The following is a 16,671-nucleotide window of genomic DNA, read 5'->3' on the forward strand; positions in this document are numbered from 1 at the left end:
CTAAAATATGTATTTCTGCAACTGTCCAAGAAGAGGGAGCAAAATCTGAAAAGAAGATATTATCTTTAGCTTATCATAATTCAATTAAATGGCAAGAATGTTTAATGAGAATTAATTCAAATTAAATGTGGGGTTTCTAAAGTTTCTCATTTCAGGGAGTCGCCACTCAGGTAGGTGTTCCGGTCTCTGTTAATATGTCACCTGTTGCTGTGACTGGGAGGGGCAGATGCTTAATGGTTACAAATAAAGGTTCAACAGGCATCACGTCTTAGAGTCTCAGTGCAGGCAGACTGACACCATGGCGAAAGGCATCTTCATTAGTAAATATCTTGCAGTCGGAGGGATCATAGTAGGAGTGGCTGCCCTGTCCACCATCATCGCTTTGTCTGTTGTTTACTCTCAGGAAAGAGCCAAGAACAACGAGGCATCACCAACTCATGAAGGAGGAACGACTTCTAAACCCACTACAACACCTACAACTCCTTCTCCTTCCAACGAACCATGGGACAAATATCGGCTGCCAAAAACCCTGGTGCCACACCACTACAGCGTGACTCTGTGGCCTCGACTGAAACCAGATCCGGTGACTGGGCTTTACATCTTCACAGGTAAAGCTGGACGGTGGAAACCTTCAGTCTAGATCACAGTTAAGGTCTAAATCTGCCTTTCTTCAGCCACAAGGACTGAGCCCAGTATCATTTTTAAAAATAAAACCAAATAGTGTAGGAAAACTAAAATGGATGCAGACTGAAAGTTTCAAACCTACAAACAGCTTGAGTCAAAAGTGGAAAAAACATGTGCAACATCTGCAGCGATCTACTGCTTTTCAGTTAAATTATGAAACAAAACAGATTGAGTAACATTTATAATTTACCTCAACACAGTTTGGAATTTTACAAGATTTTTAAAAGGAATAATTACATTTATATTTAAATATAAAATTCTTAGAAATAATTTTTTCACTTTCATTGATGTAAAACAACCTAAAAAGGCTAAAGCGTGTGGGAAAACACAAATTTAATTTGCCATGGCTAATGAAGGAATATAGTTTAGTTCATTTAGATGGTATCAAGAGAGACATCTCAAAACTGAAGCTCGTCGTTCTGAAAGTTTCAGAATTTTTTAAACAAATCTCTGGAGGTTTCAAACTCAGAAATGGTCAAAGATCATCTGATGGGGCGTGCTGTGGTGGCGCAGGGGGTTAGCACGCCCCATGTTTGGAGGCCTTAGTCCTCGACGCAGACGTTGCGGGTTCGACTCCCGGTCCTGACGACCTTTGCTGTATGTCTTCTCCCCTCTCCTGTCTGCCTACTGTCGAAAAAATACGAGCCACTAGCACCGCAAAAACAATAAAAGATTGTCTGTTAATCTGAGATTACTGTAGTTTAAAAACTATTTATTTGATATTAGTCCCATTAAAACAAATAGAAAAAGTTCCCTGAGTTCTGGAAAACTGAATGATCAGGACTAGTTTGATTATTGGGTCCAGATGCACGTTTTAGTTTCAACTCAACACAGTGGGAAACATATGTGCAAAAATCTGCAACTGAAAGATGTTTGGATGAGGTGCTAAATTTGTCTTCATGCAGTCAGAAGTTGAAACATTTCTGACGGCCTTTTTGTGTTTCAGGAAACTCATTTGTGGAGTTTGAGTGTGTGGAGGAGACGGATCTCATTCTTATCCACTCTAACAAGCTGAACTACACACTGGATTCAAATAAGAAGCATGCAACGCTCTCAGCCGTCAGCAGTGGCAGCGCACCAGCCATCAAGAACTCCTGGCTGAAGACGGAGACTCAGTACCTGGTTCTGGAGCTGGACGGTAAACTGGTGAAAGGACAAACGTACCGCCTCGACACCGAGTTCACTGGAGAGCTGGCCGACGATCTGGGAGGTTTTTACAGGAGCGAGTACATAGAGGATGGAGTCAAAAAGTAAGAATATTCTCTGTTTGTGTTTCAAACGTTGCTCTTCTCCACCTTGAGCTGAAATGCTGCTGTTAAATGTTCTGCACATATATGTTGCTCTCTTTTGATTATTAATCAAAATTCCTTATTCAAGACTCAGCTGAAAGCTGTGTTGATCATTCAGAGGAGAACATTTTTAGCTTAATTTTCACAGAACAAATCATTCGCTAAGAATCAGGGATCTTCAAATGTTCTTACAGAGGTTATCTTTCTTGTCTTGTTTCTGTCAACTTAATGGACTTTTTCCATTATCACTGGAACCCAGAGAACTTTGCCCTTCTGTTATATAATAACAGTCTAATGGATGGACGTAACCACGGCAACATGAGCCATAAACAGACATCTTTAAAACCTCTTGTTGGGAATTTGAGTGTTGCTCACAGCAAAGGAGGAAAGGAAAAAAGGAGCGAGGAAGTAATGGCTTTTTTGTTTGGTTGGATGGTTGGTTGGATGTATGGTTGATTGGTTGGTTTAGTTGGTTAGTTTGTTAGTTGGTTGGTTGGTTGGATGTATGGTTGATTGGTTTAGTTGGTTGGATGTATGGTTGGTTGGATATATGGTTGATTGGTTGGTTTAGTTGGTAAGTTTGTTAGTTGGTTGGTTGGTTAGTTGGATGGTTGATTGGTTGGTTGGACAATTGGTTGGATGTATGGTTGATTGGTTGGTGTAGTTGGTTAGTCTGTTAGTTGGTTGGTTTAGTTGGTTGGTTTGATGGATGGTTGATTGGTTTAGTTGATTGGTTGGATGGATGGTTGATTGGTTTAGTTGGTTGGTTGGATGGATGGTTGGATGTCTGACCCCAGCTGCTCTGTTCCTTCCAGGGTCATTGCGACCACCCAGATGCAGGCGACCGATGCCAGGAAGTCGTTCCCCTGCTTTGATGAGCCGGCGCTGAAAGCTTACTTCAACATCACTTTGATCCACGAGAATGGAACTGTGGCTCTGTCCAACGGCGCTGAAAAAGGTCAGTTTCATATGTCTGACCGCTGCACAACTTTAAACAAGGAACCTCTGGTCTACAGTATCCAGAACACTGTAGAATAAAACAAAGAGAATAGGAAATGATTGAAAGTCTGTTGGGTCTAGTTAAAATTAGGAAACCAGGAATTGCTTCTCAAAGCTGATGGATCCTCTTCAAACATCATCATAAATAAAATGTAGATTTGATTTTTGCTGTCGTACAGAAACCACATTAATCACCATGGATGATCAAGAGGTGCTGCAGACGGTCTTTGAGCGCACTGAGAAGATGTCCACCTATCTGCTGGCCTTCATTGTCAGCGACTACGACTACATCAACACCATTGATGGGGTTCAGGTACTTCACCGCCTTCAGTCTCTTTAACCTTACTGAATTTGTTTGGATCTTTTATGTGGATCACTGTAACACTAACACTTTCCGGGTCTGACATCAGGTCTAAAATCTGTGGGTTTATGGGTTAGAACTGTATTTTTGTGTCCGTTTCAGATCCGGATCTATGCTCGGAAGCCCGCCATCGCTGCTGGCCAAGGAGACTACGCCCTCAACATCACCGGACCCATCCTGAAGTTCTTTGAGGAGTATTACAACTCCACGTACCCACTGCCCAAATCGGGTCAGTTCAACACCCTAAGACTGGCTTTAGGATCGATCGATCCATCCATCCATCCATCCATCCATCCATCCATCCATCCATCCATGCATGCATTTAGGTATCATCCATCCATTTAGGTATCATCCATCCATTCATCTGACCAATTAGTCCATCCTTCCATCTAGATATTCATCATCCATCTTCCATAAAACCTCCATCCGTCCATCCATAAAATCTTCTATGAATCATCCATCATCTAAAACCTCCATCATCTATAATCATCCATCCATCATCCATCCATCATCCATAAATAATCCATCCATCCAGAACAATTTACCTGAAACACTTAGGAAGGTGATGGCCAGATTAACATATTCAGTTGCCACAAATGGCTCCCGCCCCACACTTTGCCCACCACTGCTTTAATGAGACTGTACCAGGAGAGAACCGCTGGCATGCTGTGCTTTAGCCTCTGGCTTGTTGTTCTGTCTCAGTGAGGGATTATTTGTTTTCAAAATAACATGAAACATACAAGAAATGAGGAATTAAATGTCTGAAACAGCTGAAAAACATGCCTGTATTCGTGCTGGTTTATGAGGCGTCACAAAGAGCATAATTACCTTGTTTTTCAGTCATCATTTGTTCTGAGGGTTTATAGCGTTTTTACAGCCAACTCTCTGAATGATTTACCTTTATGATGATGACTCAATGAAGACAGTGAAGCTGCTTCATCAGCTTTTCTCAGATTAATTAAAAAAATATATATCTTCATCATCTGTTCTCACTGTTTCAATGTCAGGCCGGAAGTCAGAGCAGAGCTTTTATTTGTTGGCTGGGAGTTTTTTTTATGATGCATTCTGTGAAGATATGATAACATCAGGGTTGAGCAGATAAAGTCTGATTCTCTGATTTACAGTTGTTCGTCCAGTAAATACATTTTATGGCAGTAATCACATCTGAAAAGAACAACGATTTACTTTCCTTCTGTCACCTGACAAGGCCGGATCTAAAAATAGAAACAGTCGTCGCTTCAACCTGAGCGATCCAGCTCACACAGAGACAGCTGTTTCTTCTTTCTGCTCTTTCAGGTTCAGTGAAGAATTTACGGAAGGCCAAAAGAGTCAAAATTAAATGAATAATTCAGCACATCATTAAATTATTAATTAAATGTACCAATAGATAAATAAATGTCAATTTAAATGTTTGAATCATTTGTTTAATAGACAACTATTTTATAAAATATGTCAATATTATTAAAATGCAAACACTCAAAAGCTTATTTAAATAATTAGCCCTGCTCATTAGTGAATTTGACAGATAAAATTATTTTATGTTGACGTTACAGAACCCATGAGATACTTAAATACCCATTTAATTAATGAGATGCATCAGCTGTTATGTTGCCATATTGATTACATCTTTAAAATTTAAGCATATAGGGTGACCTGTCCAGGGTTTACCACTTTTGTCAAAAAAGTTCATAACAGAAATGTGAGGATTTGCAGGTTGTGTCCACTGGAAACTTGCCTGACTCTTTAAAACCTCCTCTGTCCTGCAGATCAGATCGCCATCCCTGATTTTAACGCAGGAGCCATGGAGAACTGGGGTCTGATCACGTACAGAGAGACGGCGCTGCTGTATGACGACGCCTTCGCCTCCAACTCCAACAAGGAGAGGATAGCCACCATCATTGCTCACGAACTGGCCCACATGGTGAGCTCAGAGAAATGCTAAGATGCAGAGACATTCACAGATTGTTATGAGTTATGAGGAAAATAAACTAAAAATAAAAACTGGAAGCAAAATACACCAAACTTCTCTTATTACAAACCAGACTTCTGAGAACAGGATGTCAGTACGGCTCTACGGAGCCCCCCAGTGGACATGGAGGATTTATTTTCTTTGCACAAACTAAATGCGCATAGAAAAATGGAAAAACAACTTCTATTATTTTTATAGTTACACAAATCTTAGGTTGATCTATTCCTGTTGTTGGCTGTTTCCTCTATTTGGGGAAATAGAAGACATCAAACTTACTGTTTACTATAAATTCAGTGTTTATCAGCTGAAGTTACTTTACATATTTAAAATAATATGGCACAAAAATACCAACAGTCATCAACAGCCATAACACTTAATATTATAACGTTATAATCTTTATATTTCTATTATGAGAATAAAGTCACAATGTTATGACTTTATTCTCGTAATATAACTTCATTCTCATCATTATATATATATTTTTTCTCAATATGGCTCCATCGTACTTTGGTGAGGTAACAAATTTCTCCCATGTCCTATACGGGGCTCTGTAGGACCCAGACTGCTCGGTTATTATTTATTTTAGTTTTTATAGATGTAATTTTCTCATCTTGTCCCTGCAGTGGTTCGGTAACCTGGTCACTCTGCGCTGGTGGAACGACTTGTGGCTGAACGAAGGCTTTGCTTCATACGTGGAGTACCTGGGAGCGGACAAAGCCGAACCCGAATGGAACGTGGTACGAATTTTCTCTACGTTTGATGCTAATAATCATTTCAGATGTTCGATGACACTCTTAATGGAGTCACCTTCCTCTTGTTTCTTGGCAGACAGACCTGATAGTCCTCAATGATGTACACAGAGTGTTTGCCGTTGACGCTCTGGCGTCGTCTCATCCGCTGTCCTCCCTTGAAGACGACATCCAGAAACCTGCTCAGATCAGCGAGCTCTTCGATGCCATCTCATACAGCAAGGTCAGGAAGAGCACGCAAGCGTATGGGATGCCATTTGTGAAGTAACACCGAAAAAAATGAACAGCTATACTTTTGGTTTATTTAGCCTTCCATAGAGAAAAAAAGTGGGCGTTCATTTTTCACATTTATAAACGTCAGCATTCCAAACTAAATATTTAATTCACAAACTAAATATTTAGTAGTCCACCTCAGCTTTTTAGCAAGCAAATGAGCTAAACATTTAGCTTGGACCTAAGTATGTAGTTGTCAGCTAAATGTGTGGCTAACAAATTAATTAGTTACGAGTTAAATATTTAGCTAGCAACCTAAATATTTAATTACGAGCCAAATATCTAGTTAGCAACCTAAAACTTTAGTTTTAGAACTAAATATTAAGTTTAAGATCTAATTTAGCTTGCGTGCTAAATATTTAGCTAGCATTAGCTGGCAACCTAAGAAATTAGCTAAGAACTAAATATTTAGTTTGGAAATGAAATGTTTAGTTTAGAAAATAAATATTTTGTTTGGAAAATAAATATTTAGCTGAGACCTAAATATTTAGTTTACAAGCTAATTATTTCACAAACTAAATATTTAGCATGCGAGCTAAGCTATATATATGAAACTTAATATTTAATTTGCAACTACATTTTCAGTTTGATGTGTGAATTAAAGATTTAGTTTGTAAGCTAAATATTTAGCTCATAACTTAATATTTAGGTTGTTATTACAGCTCACTTATAGAAATTGTAAACAAAGAAGGATAAAAATGACTCACTGTGCATGTAGCATCTTGACATTATTCCTCTGCCGCATTTCTAATATCTGAGCCAGGGTGTGTAATAAGATCTATCTAAATGAATATTGTTCTTATCTTCAGGGAGCCTCTGTCCTCAGGATGCTGTCAGACTTCCTGACTGAACCGGTCTTCACCAAAGGACTCCAGGTGACTTCCTGAAAATATAATCAAACATTAGTTTTTGGATTTTCTGCTGTTAAAATATATTTATTAAAACATGGAGATTTAACATCTTTCCCTGTTCTGCAGAGCTACCTGAGGGAGTTCGCCTTTGACAACACCGTCTACACAGACCTCTGGTCGCATCTGCAGGCAGTATGTTGTCTTCACACACTTTGAACATTCAGGTTATGTTTTTCTGTTAAAGCTCATGCTTTTTCAATTAGAAAAACAACTGGTGATCTATATCAATAGATAACACATCTAATAAAATATTCACTAAACTCTGATCCAGAACCACACAGCATTCTGGGAGATGTAGGCAGAGGAACGAGTTTAGCCTTTCAATCTCTCACAGCGAGCTAAGCTATGTGGGTGGAATCAACTAATTCCCTCTCTTTGGTTGCCTAGCAACAACTTGCTGAGTAACTTGCACAGGAGCAGTTTAAGGTTTTGCCAACGTGTGTCATAAATGCTTAAAAATAATCAACAACAGTGTGGAGTGAAAACTGTGGATGCAGGCAGAAACGTCAGGCAGCATTTCAGATATTTAAAACAAAAAACGAATCAATAATTATCTATCTCGACTGATATGAGATGCTTATATTGTGATACGTTTTAATAGCCATATTGTTCAGTCATGATGCCTACCAAACTATTCTTGATTCAAATGTGAGACAATTAGTCCAGAATGAGTGCAAATTGGATCATCAACAGAAAAACAACAGAAATTAGTTTTGGGAGAGAAGAATCAATATGTTGTAATGAGAGTTATTTCTGTAAAGGTGGTTTTATAAATGGTTCATTTAATTTTTCCCTGATTGGGTGTGCAAAATACTTATAAACACAAAAACACAACAATTTAAGAAAGCACAAAAACCCACATGTCTCTTCACCAACAGCATAAAATAAAACCAAAAACATTTTTCATAGAATTTGTAAAAAAAATAAATAAAATAATCCACATCTTTATTTCATTTGTGTCTCAGAATGTTTTCAAACTGAACTTGTTTTATGTTTTCTGATGCTCAACAGGCTGTAGATGATGCTAAAGTCGACCTTCCTAAAAGTGTCCAGGACATCATGAACACCTGGGTGCTGCAGATGGGCTTCCCTGTGGTCACCATAGATACCGCCTCCGGCAGCGTTTCCCAGAAGCACTTCCTCCTGGATCCAGACTCCATAGTTACCACTCCATCTCCCTACAAGTATGTAAACAGCTCTCTGATATTTTTCCAAGAATGCCTATGCTATCACAAACTGTTTCCCCCCCAAAATCCTTTTACTGTCCATAAAAAAGTGGGTCTAAAAGTACTAACAGAGCGGTTTCTGCTCCAGTTATGAGTGGAGCGTTCCAATCAGATGGATGAAGACTGGAACCGACCAGGACCTCATATGGCTGATGGAAAAATCAGGTATGAAAATATCAATGACCATGTGATTTACTAATTTCTGTTCTCGCAGAGTAGCCAGTTAGTAGCTGGTTTGTTTTTCTTTTTAATGTTTTTGGAATAGATAAAAGTTAGACTTTAGACGTCAAATTACAACGCCATAGTTAAAGAGCAAATTTCCAAGAAAAAATTCAGAAATTTCTGAGATTTAAAGGTGGAAAATTTGCAAGAAAAAAAAAATCTCAGAATTTTCTTGCAATAAAAATGTGAAAAGTTAAAAATTTGTGGGAAACTTTTCTCACAAGTTTATTTCTCCTTTTTTTCTGTCTACAGTAACTACAGTAATTACACCAATTATAGATAAAAAATAGGGTAAATATTATCAGCAACCACACTAACAAAATAAATAGTGAAGATTAAAAAAAAGCTTATTTGAGATTTCTTTGCGTTTTTTTTATCTTCTAAAAAGCTCAGACATGTTGCTATTAATTTTCAGGGAAACATTTAATGAAGTAATTTCAGCCTAATTAGAGCAGAGGTGAGAAAACGGGTAAAGCATAGGATTAATTGAACTCTAAAGTTATGTAATATATTTAATAGAGAAGGAAAGAAAAGCCCAGAGCTAGTTTGACCCAAAAAGCAAATCTGTTCTTTCACTGAACAGTTATTCTGACCCTGTAATGGCTAACCTGGCAACCCCAACAAAGCCCGTTACCTAGCAACCCCAGTAAAGTCCAGCCTGTCACCTAGCAACCCAAGCGGAGCACTAGCATTCAAATTCAAAAATACTTAAGGGATCCCAAAGGGAAGTTAAATCTTAGTGAAACTCATATTAATTAAATGTTAGGTCAGCAGATTTTACCTCTGTACAATGTACGCTGGAAAAGACAAGTGTTTTTCTGTATACATACATATATTTTTTACATTGATAACAACGTGAATGCTGCTTCCATGTAGCTGTAAAAAAGCACCACTGCACCAACTTTTATTTAAAGCCCCAATAAACAAGCAGTTTTTGCTTTCTACTTAAACTAACCAGTTTTAGCTGCATCCAAATCTGGTTTTAATCAGTTTGTCAAACTTGGTTTAGTACATCAGATTTTTATAGGAGTGACCCAGATGCTGTACTTATTTCTGAGGCGATTATACAGCTCTCAGGCAAGAAAAAGAGAGTGCAGATGACCCCAAAAGACTTTCATGTGATAAAAAAGCTTTGACATTGCTTCTTTAAATCAAAGCTGCATATTTAACACTTGAAGTGGCATAAAATTGCAGATATTCAGCAAACTGACACACAAGAATGAAACAAAATCAAATTGCCCGCTTAACGTAAAAAATAATTTCTCCTGAAGCTACAAATGACGACATGAAGGTGACGGGGGCTTCTGACTGGGTGCTGGCCAACCGTGATGTGGTTGGATACTACAGAGTCAACTATGATGCTGCCAACTGGGAGAAACTACTAGCCGCTCTGAGCAACAACCACGAGGTAGGAACAGCTTCCTGAAGGCTTTTCCATCTGTGTGGTTCAACTGAACCTGACATGTTGCCGTTTGTATTTAAGAGCATTCCAAAGATCAACAGAGCTCAGCTGGTGGACGACGCCTTCAACCTGGCCAGGTAAGTCTGGAGCTAACAGACAGAAACAGGGATGAACAGCCTGTGTTGCATTCAGGAATAATTTGATAAAAGCTCATAGTGTTGTTAGAAACTGGTGAATTAGAGCCATTGTAGATAGAAAAAAAACAATTTTTTTATTGAGAAATTTTCTAGAAAAAACATGGACATTTCTGAGTGTCAAACATCTAAAATGTTCAACTTTTCAAACTCAGAAAATTTCAAAAATTAGAAAATGTTCAACTTTTGTAACTCAGAAATGTCCATGTTTTATCAAGAAAATTTCTGAGTTTTTTATAGCATTTCTTTTTACTTTTCAAACTCAGAAAATTATTTGTTTTTTCTAGTACATTTCTAAGATGAATCTCAAAATTTTAGAGTTTTTCCAAGTAAAATTTGAGTATTTGAACTCAGAAATTTCCTTGTTTTTTTTAGTAAATTATGAGATTAATTATAAAATTTCAGAGTTTTTTCAAGTAATTTGACTTTTTGAACTCAGAAATTTCTGTTTTTTTATAGTTAATTTCTGAGATTAATCTCAAAGTGTTTGAGAAATTTGCTGTTTTTTTCTATCTATAACAACGCTAATTCAAATTTTATTCAAATTTCGAATTTGAAAACATCGTCGCAGAGACGTACGGCTTTGAGCTTGTTAAAACACAGATTCAGAAACAAATATTTCCTAAATTGACCTTTTTTGTCATCTGAGCGAGTATGTATAAATCCCACTGCCTGTTGTTCCCCAAAGAGCTAAGATCATCCCAACAGTCCAGGCCCTAAAAACCACCCTGTACCTGAAGAACGAGAGGGAATATATGCCGTGGAAATCTGCTCTGGACAACCTGGACTTCTTCTTCTTGATGTTCGATCGCAGCGAGGTTTACGGAGCCATACAGGTGCTCGTCTTTCCTACGTTAACCTATGAACGTTTCTTTACGTTTCCCAACCTTTGTTTAATATTTATTACCTATTACTGTGGATCTTATGTTTGCAGGAATATCTGAGGAATCAGGTCACCCCGTTGTTCCAGCACTACAAAGAGTTAACAAGTAACTGGACCAACGTACCAGATGGTCACATGGACCAGTGAGTACATAATAATATGATATAATAATATTGATGAAGAAATACTAGTTCCATTGACAGATAGATTAACTTACAACAAGACATTTTTCCCATGCTATAAGTTAATCTATCTGGAACTAGTACTACTTCATCAATATTAAGGAAATATTTACTTAAAACAAGCCTCTATTACTTACTGTAGAGTTACTTTTAAGTTAGTTGTACTTCAAATGTACTAAGATATTGTGTTTTTCCAGTGAATTTATGCACACAGGCTCAGCATATTTTGTTTAAGTGCAGCTGGTAGTTTCTTTTTGCTTTGCAAATATAATTTGTTTAACCACACAGTCTGGATTGACCAGCTTTCAGGACAACTCAAGGAACTCATGGCAGATCTATGGATAAATTTAGATTTCCAAAAGGAAACAGTCTTTTATTGCATTTTCTAAACAGTTGCAGATTCTGAGAACACAGGCTCAAATAACTGAGTCCAAAAAAATTCAAACGTTGGGAAGGTTAATGCAGTACTTCTCAAATAGTGGGGTGTGTCTTGCATCAAGACGGTTTTCATTAATAAAATAGGAAAATTATGCCTCCACTTGGATCTTTACTGCTTCTAAAAACAGCTCAAGCTCTTAAAGAAACATCCAGAAGGTTTTTGGCAATGTTTTGGTGTGTGAACTGTTTCAAAAACCTTCGGAATTTAATGTTACAAATCAGCAGGCACTGCCCCGTTACCTAGCAACCCCAGCTAGGCCCGACCCGTTACCTAGCAACCCCAGCGAAGCGTTGAGTTGTGGGGGTGTGGCCAGCAGCAGCTTCTTTGGATTTAAAGTGACAGAGGCAATACAAAAGCTCATTCTAAAAGCAGCTCAACATATTATCTAAAAATGATTTTGTGCAAAAAAATGTAATGAACATGTTTTTTATTGTCCATAGACATATCCTAATCTGTCCAAGAAGGCATAATAGATCCGCTTTAAGGTTTTTTTGTCATGGGTTTACCACCAAACCAGCATCGTCTTATTTGACAGTCTGTAACTTTTAAAGTTGTGTTTAGGAGCCAGTAAATAAAACATGGATTTCTGATTGTCACCACCAACTGGCTTGTCCTCAGTTTAAACTCCAAGTCTTCTGTAATCTTCCTGCAGGTATAATCAGGTGAATGCCATCAGCCTGGCCTGTAAGACCGGTCTGAAGGAATGCCAGGATCTGGTCCAGTCGTGGTTCAAAGAGTGGATGGACACAGACAAAAACCCGTGAGTGGCAGAACATTAAGTCAGTCCTCTTAAAGGCCGTGCTTTAAGGCTGCTTCGTCATCATGGTGACGTTGTCTCTCTCCAGAATCCATCCCAACCTGCGCTCCACCGTGTACTGTAATGCCATCGCAGCAGGGGGCGTCAAAGAGTGGGACTTTGCCTGGGAGAAGTTCAACACCTCCACCATCGCTATTGAAGCTGATAAACTGCGTGCAGCGATGGCCTGCACCACAACACCGTGGCTGCTCAACAGGTTGGTTCAGATGATGCTAATGACAGGAGATATTTCACAACCATTAGATCAGGAACGATGAAGCATCTCATGTAGACATGTTACAAATCTGCTTAGGGCCCCAAAGGTCTTGGGCCAACCATGGTCTGGGAGTTTGATTCAACAATCACAGATTTTTAAACTAACAGAAGTATTTTAAAGTCTGTTCTCTGTCTCACGCTGGTTTTGCTCCTCAGGTATCTGGAGTACACTCTGGATCCAGGCCGGATCCGGAAGCAGGACGCCACCTCCACCATCGTCTACATTGCCCAGAACGTGGACGGTCAGTCTCTGGCGTGGTACTTCATCAAGTCTAACTGGAATTACATCTTCACTCAGTAAGTGGGACACTGATGCCATGTGAAAGTCACATGCAGACATGACCTGTTCGGTAACATCTGTCAACTTAAAAACCATAAAGTCCGCCTTTATGAAGGGAGATGGGCATTTTTATGAGGCTGTTTACCATCAATGAAAGGTTTTATTGATCAAGACGGTCCTCATCTGATCTTTGATCCTCATAAAACCATCTGTAGTAACGTTTGGTATTTCTTTTAGACTCATGTGATAAAAGCTTGAGCTTCAATGACAGAGTGAAATTACAGAGAGATTTATTGTGTGATACAGCCGTCAGATTTATTGACTAATGTACGTAAGAGGAGTATTAGGTTAGCTGATGCTGGAGGTATGTGAAAGAAGTCTGAATATTTTTTCTTACAGATTTTTGCTTGAATTTTTTTTCTGTTCTTCTCATATCTGGTGATATTTCTTCTCGTAGGTATGGCGGTGGATCCTTCTCCTTCGCCAACCTCATCAACGGAGTCACAAAACGCTTCTCCACAGAGTTTGAGCTTAAGCAGGTTAGAGAACATTTTGAAATGATAAAGATTTTTGCGGACATATTGTAATTTGTATAATCAGCTGATTGATGAGGTGTTTTAATTCGTGGTGACCGAGTATCAGCCGTTTGTGCTCCTTACAGGACAAAATCTCAAGGATTTCTGAGGATACTGATCATGTGTTGTTTGTCTCTTAGAGATAAAGAACCGTAGCTCGAATGATGGAAGGATTCAGGTGTTGCACAATGATGATAGCTAAGATATAAAAAGGACATACTATGCAAAATTCTCATCTTGCACATTTTTTTACTTCCATTTGGGTTTCTGCTGCTTCCAAAATCAGTCAAAGCGCTAAAAAACAAACCCCCACCAGCCAGTTTTTGGCAGTAAATTTATGTTTTTTGGTGTCTGGAAAATGACCCGTTTAAGAAAACCTTCCTAGAAAACTTTCCTAAATCAGCAGGCGCTGCCTCTCATCTTATGACACCATCGAAGCCCAGCCCGTTACCTAGCAACCACAACAGAGTTTTGCCCGTCACCTAGCAACCCAAGTAAATCTCCAAGATGTTTGGTCAGCTGGTTTTACTGCTTTAAATTCTAAAGCTCTGATTTACTTGACTGATTTGTGAACATTCAGCTGAATAAAGTTCAACATCGGAGTCAAAGTTTTGGTCGTCGGCTGTTAAAAATTCCTCAAATAGTTAAACGTTTATATTCATGCTCTTATTTTGAAGTTGTTGAAGGTTGAAAGCGCAGCAGTTAACATAAAACATAAATGCAATATCTAAGGGTATTGTAGGACATGTAAATTATAATATCAAATTAAATTGGTACTCGAACGTTGAAGGTTTCCAGGGGCAGATATAATTTAAAGTGACATTAGCAGTTTAGCATTAGCTTATGTTTGTGTTAGCAAACCTAATGTTTATTATTAGTGCTTTAGGGTTAGCAAAACAAACTTTTTAATTAGCTGGTTAAGATTGCCTGCTTTCAAAAAATCTGAATCAGAAACTTTACTTGGAGAGTTTGTGCACTCAAAAAATTTGACTTCAATTCCACTTTGCTCTCAATGAAGACAAACACACACACAAGGATTTTACAAAAGTAGAAGAAACTCAAATGTAGATTTAGGCTCTCTAGACATGAGAAATACAAACACACAAGACTACAAGAGAACATTTACGCTGTTAAAGGTTGTAAAGTCAGAAAATCTGTAGAAAAGGTAGCAGAAGTATGTTTTATCAAAAATCAGGCCTGTTTTGCCAAAAGCAGGTTGGATGTCCATATGTGGTCTGTTAAATAACTTAAAATACAATTTATAAGCCATAAATAGAGCAAACCTAATCAATTATGTTCTGGTTTTGTTTCAGCTGAATCAGTTCAAGGAGGAAAATGCTGAAGTGGGTTTCGGATCCGGGACTCTGGCAGTGGACCAGTCCATCGAGAGAACACAAGCCAACATCAAATGGATCAAAGAGAACAAAGACAGTGTTCTGGAATGGTTCCAGAATCCAGTTTAGATCATGACAAACATAAAATCTTATTCTATTTATTTAATTAGGAATGCCTTTTTCATAAAAATAACCCGTTTTTTTCAAGAAGTTCATACTTTCTTATGGTCCAACGATTATTTTTACATCTTGAAGTAGCATTTAGGTGGTTTTCATCTATAACTTCACCACTAAAGTTGTTCAACTTGTTTCACATTGAGAGAATAAAAAACATATTTTATTTCAAGAAAACTGAGAAGTACCTAGATAAATATAAAACTAAAACAAATGTGACCCCCACATGTGAACATGAGATTAGAGAAAAGTTGTTTTTGTTCCTTCAAATTTTTCTAAATGTTTTAAAACAATTAAGGGAATAAACTTTTAGTCAACAGAAAGTGGAATATTATGAAAAGCAGATTTTTTTATTTATTAGGTTTGTTTTGGTAATGAAAGCTGTCTTCAAACGTCATATCAGCCTGAACCAGCAGTTTTCTTTTACCTGTTGTTGACTATATGGAGACAGGGAATAAATCTTAGTGTATTTTATGATATCTTGTGTCTAAATTTAAAATATTATGTACTGAGTTCATGTGTTTACCGTCCTTTGATTTTATCCAAGATGTTTCAGATTGAATTCCATGTAATTTATCATGAAGAGTTTTTTGTAAATTCTTTTGGACATTTCATGAATCAACAGATAATTAAATTGTTTGTACAGAAATCAAACTGGGTGTGTAAACCCCCCAGCATGTTTGGTAAGTTGAACCAAAAATCCTCCCTTTTCAGTTCTTTAGAAAAGAAACTACTTCTAATTTTTATTAAAAAGCTGAAAGTGAGTGTATTTAAACATCTTAAAGCAACAATTTGACAAAGTTGAAAAAACAACCAAACAATAAACTATTTAAGTCGCTGTTTGTCTTGTTTCTTTCTGCAACACATCTACTATTATCCACTGTGGCTTTTATAAAACCCTTTAAGAAGTCATTTTAATGAAAACAATAAGAAAATCTGGTCTTAGCATTTCTTCTGTTTTTGCATTGAATACTTATTACTTAAGGCCACCAGTGGGAATCTGCAATGTTTTATATTTTGAAGTGGGCTTCAAATCTTTCACCATGTCCCATATTTTTGCAAAAAGCTCAATATGTTGCTTTATTGTATAGAATAAAGAGTTTTCTTTTCCTTCGTAAAAGTTAAGATGAATCATTTTCTATGATCTAAAAATAGAAAAATATGTAATTATTTTTCTGGCTTTCAAAATAAACCGTATGTACATGTGTAAGCTCTCTGAATCCACAAACAGCATCATTGCTACACTGAGCTCTGCACAATACATTTCTACTTTATGGACTCAGTGTCTAGCTTTATATTAAAAATAGATTTTTTTCTATCCTCCCAGAAAAGTTGGTCAAAAGAATAAGTGGAAAAGAATAACATGACATTTTAAAGCTATCAATATAAGATATTGAAAGAAATAAGAATGCATTTAAAAGTGCATTTTGAATAAAATTCATAATAAACATAG

At 37.6% G+C, this 16,671-nt stretch overlaps 1 protein-coding gene across 1 annotated transcript; it reads left to right on the top strand.

The window, feature by feature from the left end:
* Positions 1-274: 274 nt before the first annotated feature.
* anpep (alanyl aminopeptidase, membrane) lies at positions 275-16,057 on the top strand. The gene is made up of 21 exons (XM_023326416.1): positions 275-608; positions 1,631-1,934; positions 2,789-2,931; positions 3,152-3,285; positions 3,436-3,562; positions 5,100-5,254; positions 5,926-6,039; positions 6,131-6,274; positions 7,134-7,199; positions 7,302-7,367; positions 8,247-8,419; positions 8,550-8,626; positions 9,955-10,091; positions 10,167-10,222; positions 10,968-11,115; positions 11,214-11,305; positions 12,436-12,543; positions 12,629-12,796; positions 13,012-13,152; positions 13,593-13,674; positions 15,024-16,057. Exons 1-21 carry the CDS (start codon positions 299-301, stop codon positions 15,171-15,173), a joined length of 2,895 nt encoding a protein of 964 aa, XP_023182184.1. The 5' UTR covers positions 275-298; the 3' UTR covers positions 15,174-16,057.
* The last annotated feature ends 614 nt before the right edge of the window (positions 16,058-16,671 follow it).

This window comes from Xiphophorus maculatus, chromosome 2 (assembly GCF_002775205.1).
Source record: "Xiphophorus maculatus strain JP 163 A chromosome 2, X_maculatus-5.0-male, whole genome shotgun sequence".
In the NCBI taxonomy this organism is placed as follows: domain Eukaryota; kingdom Metazoa; phylum Chordata; class Actinopteri; order Cyprinodontiformes; family Poeciliidae; genus Xiphophorus; species Xiphophorus maculatus.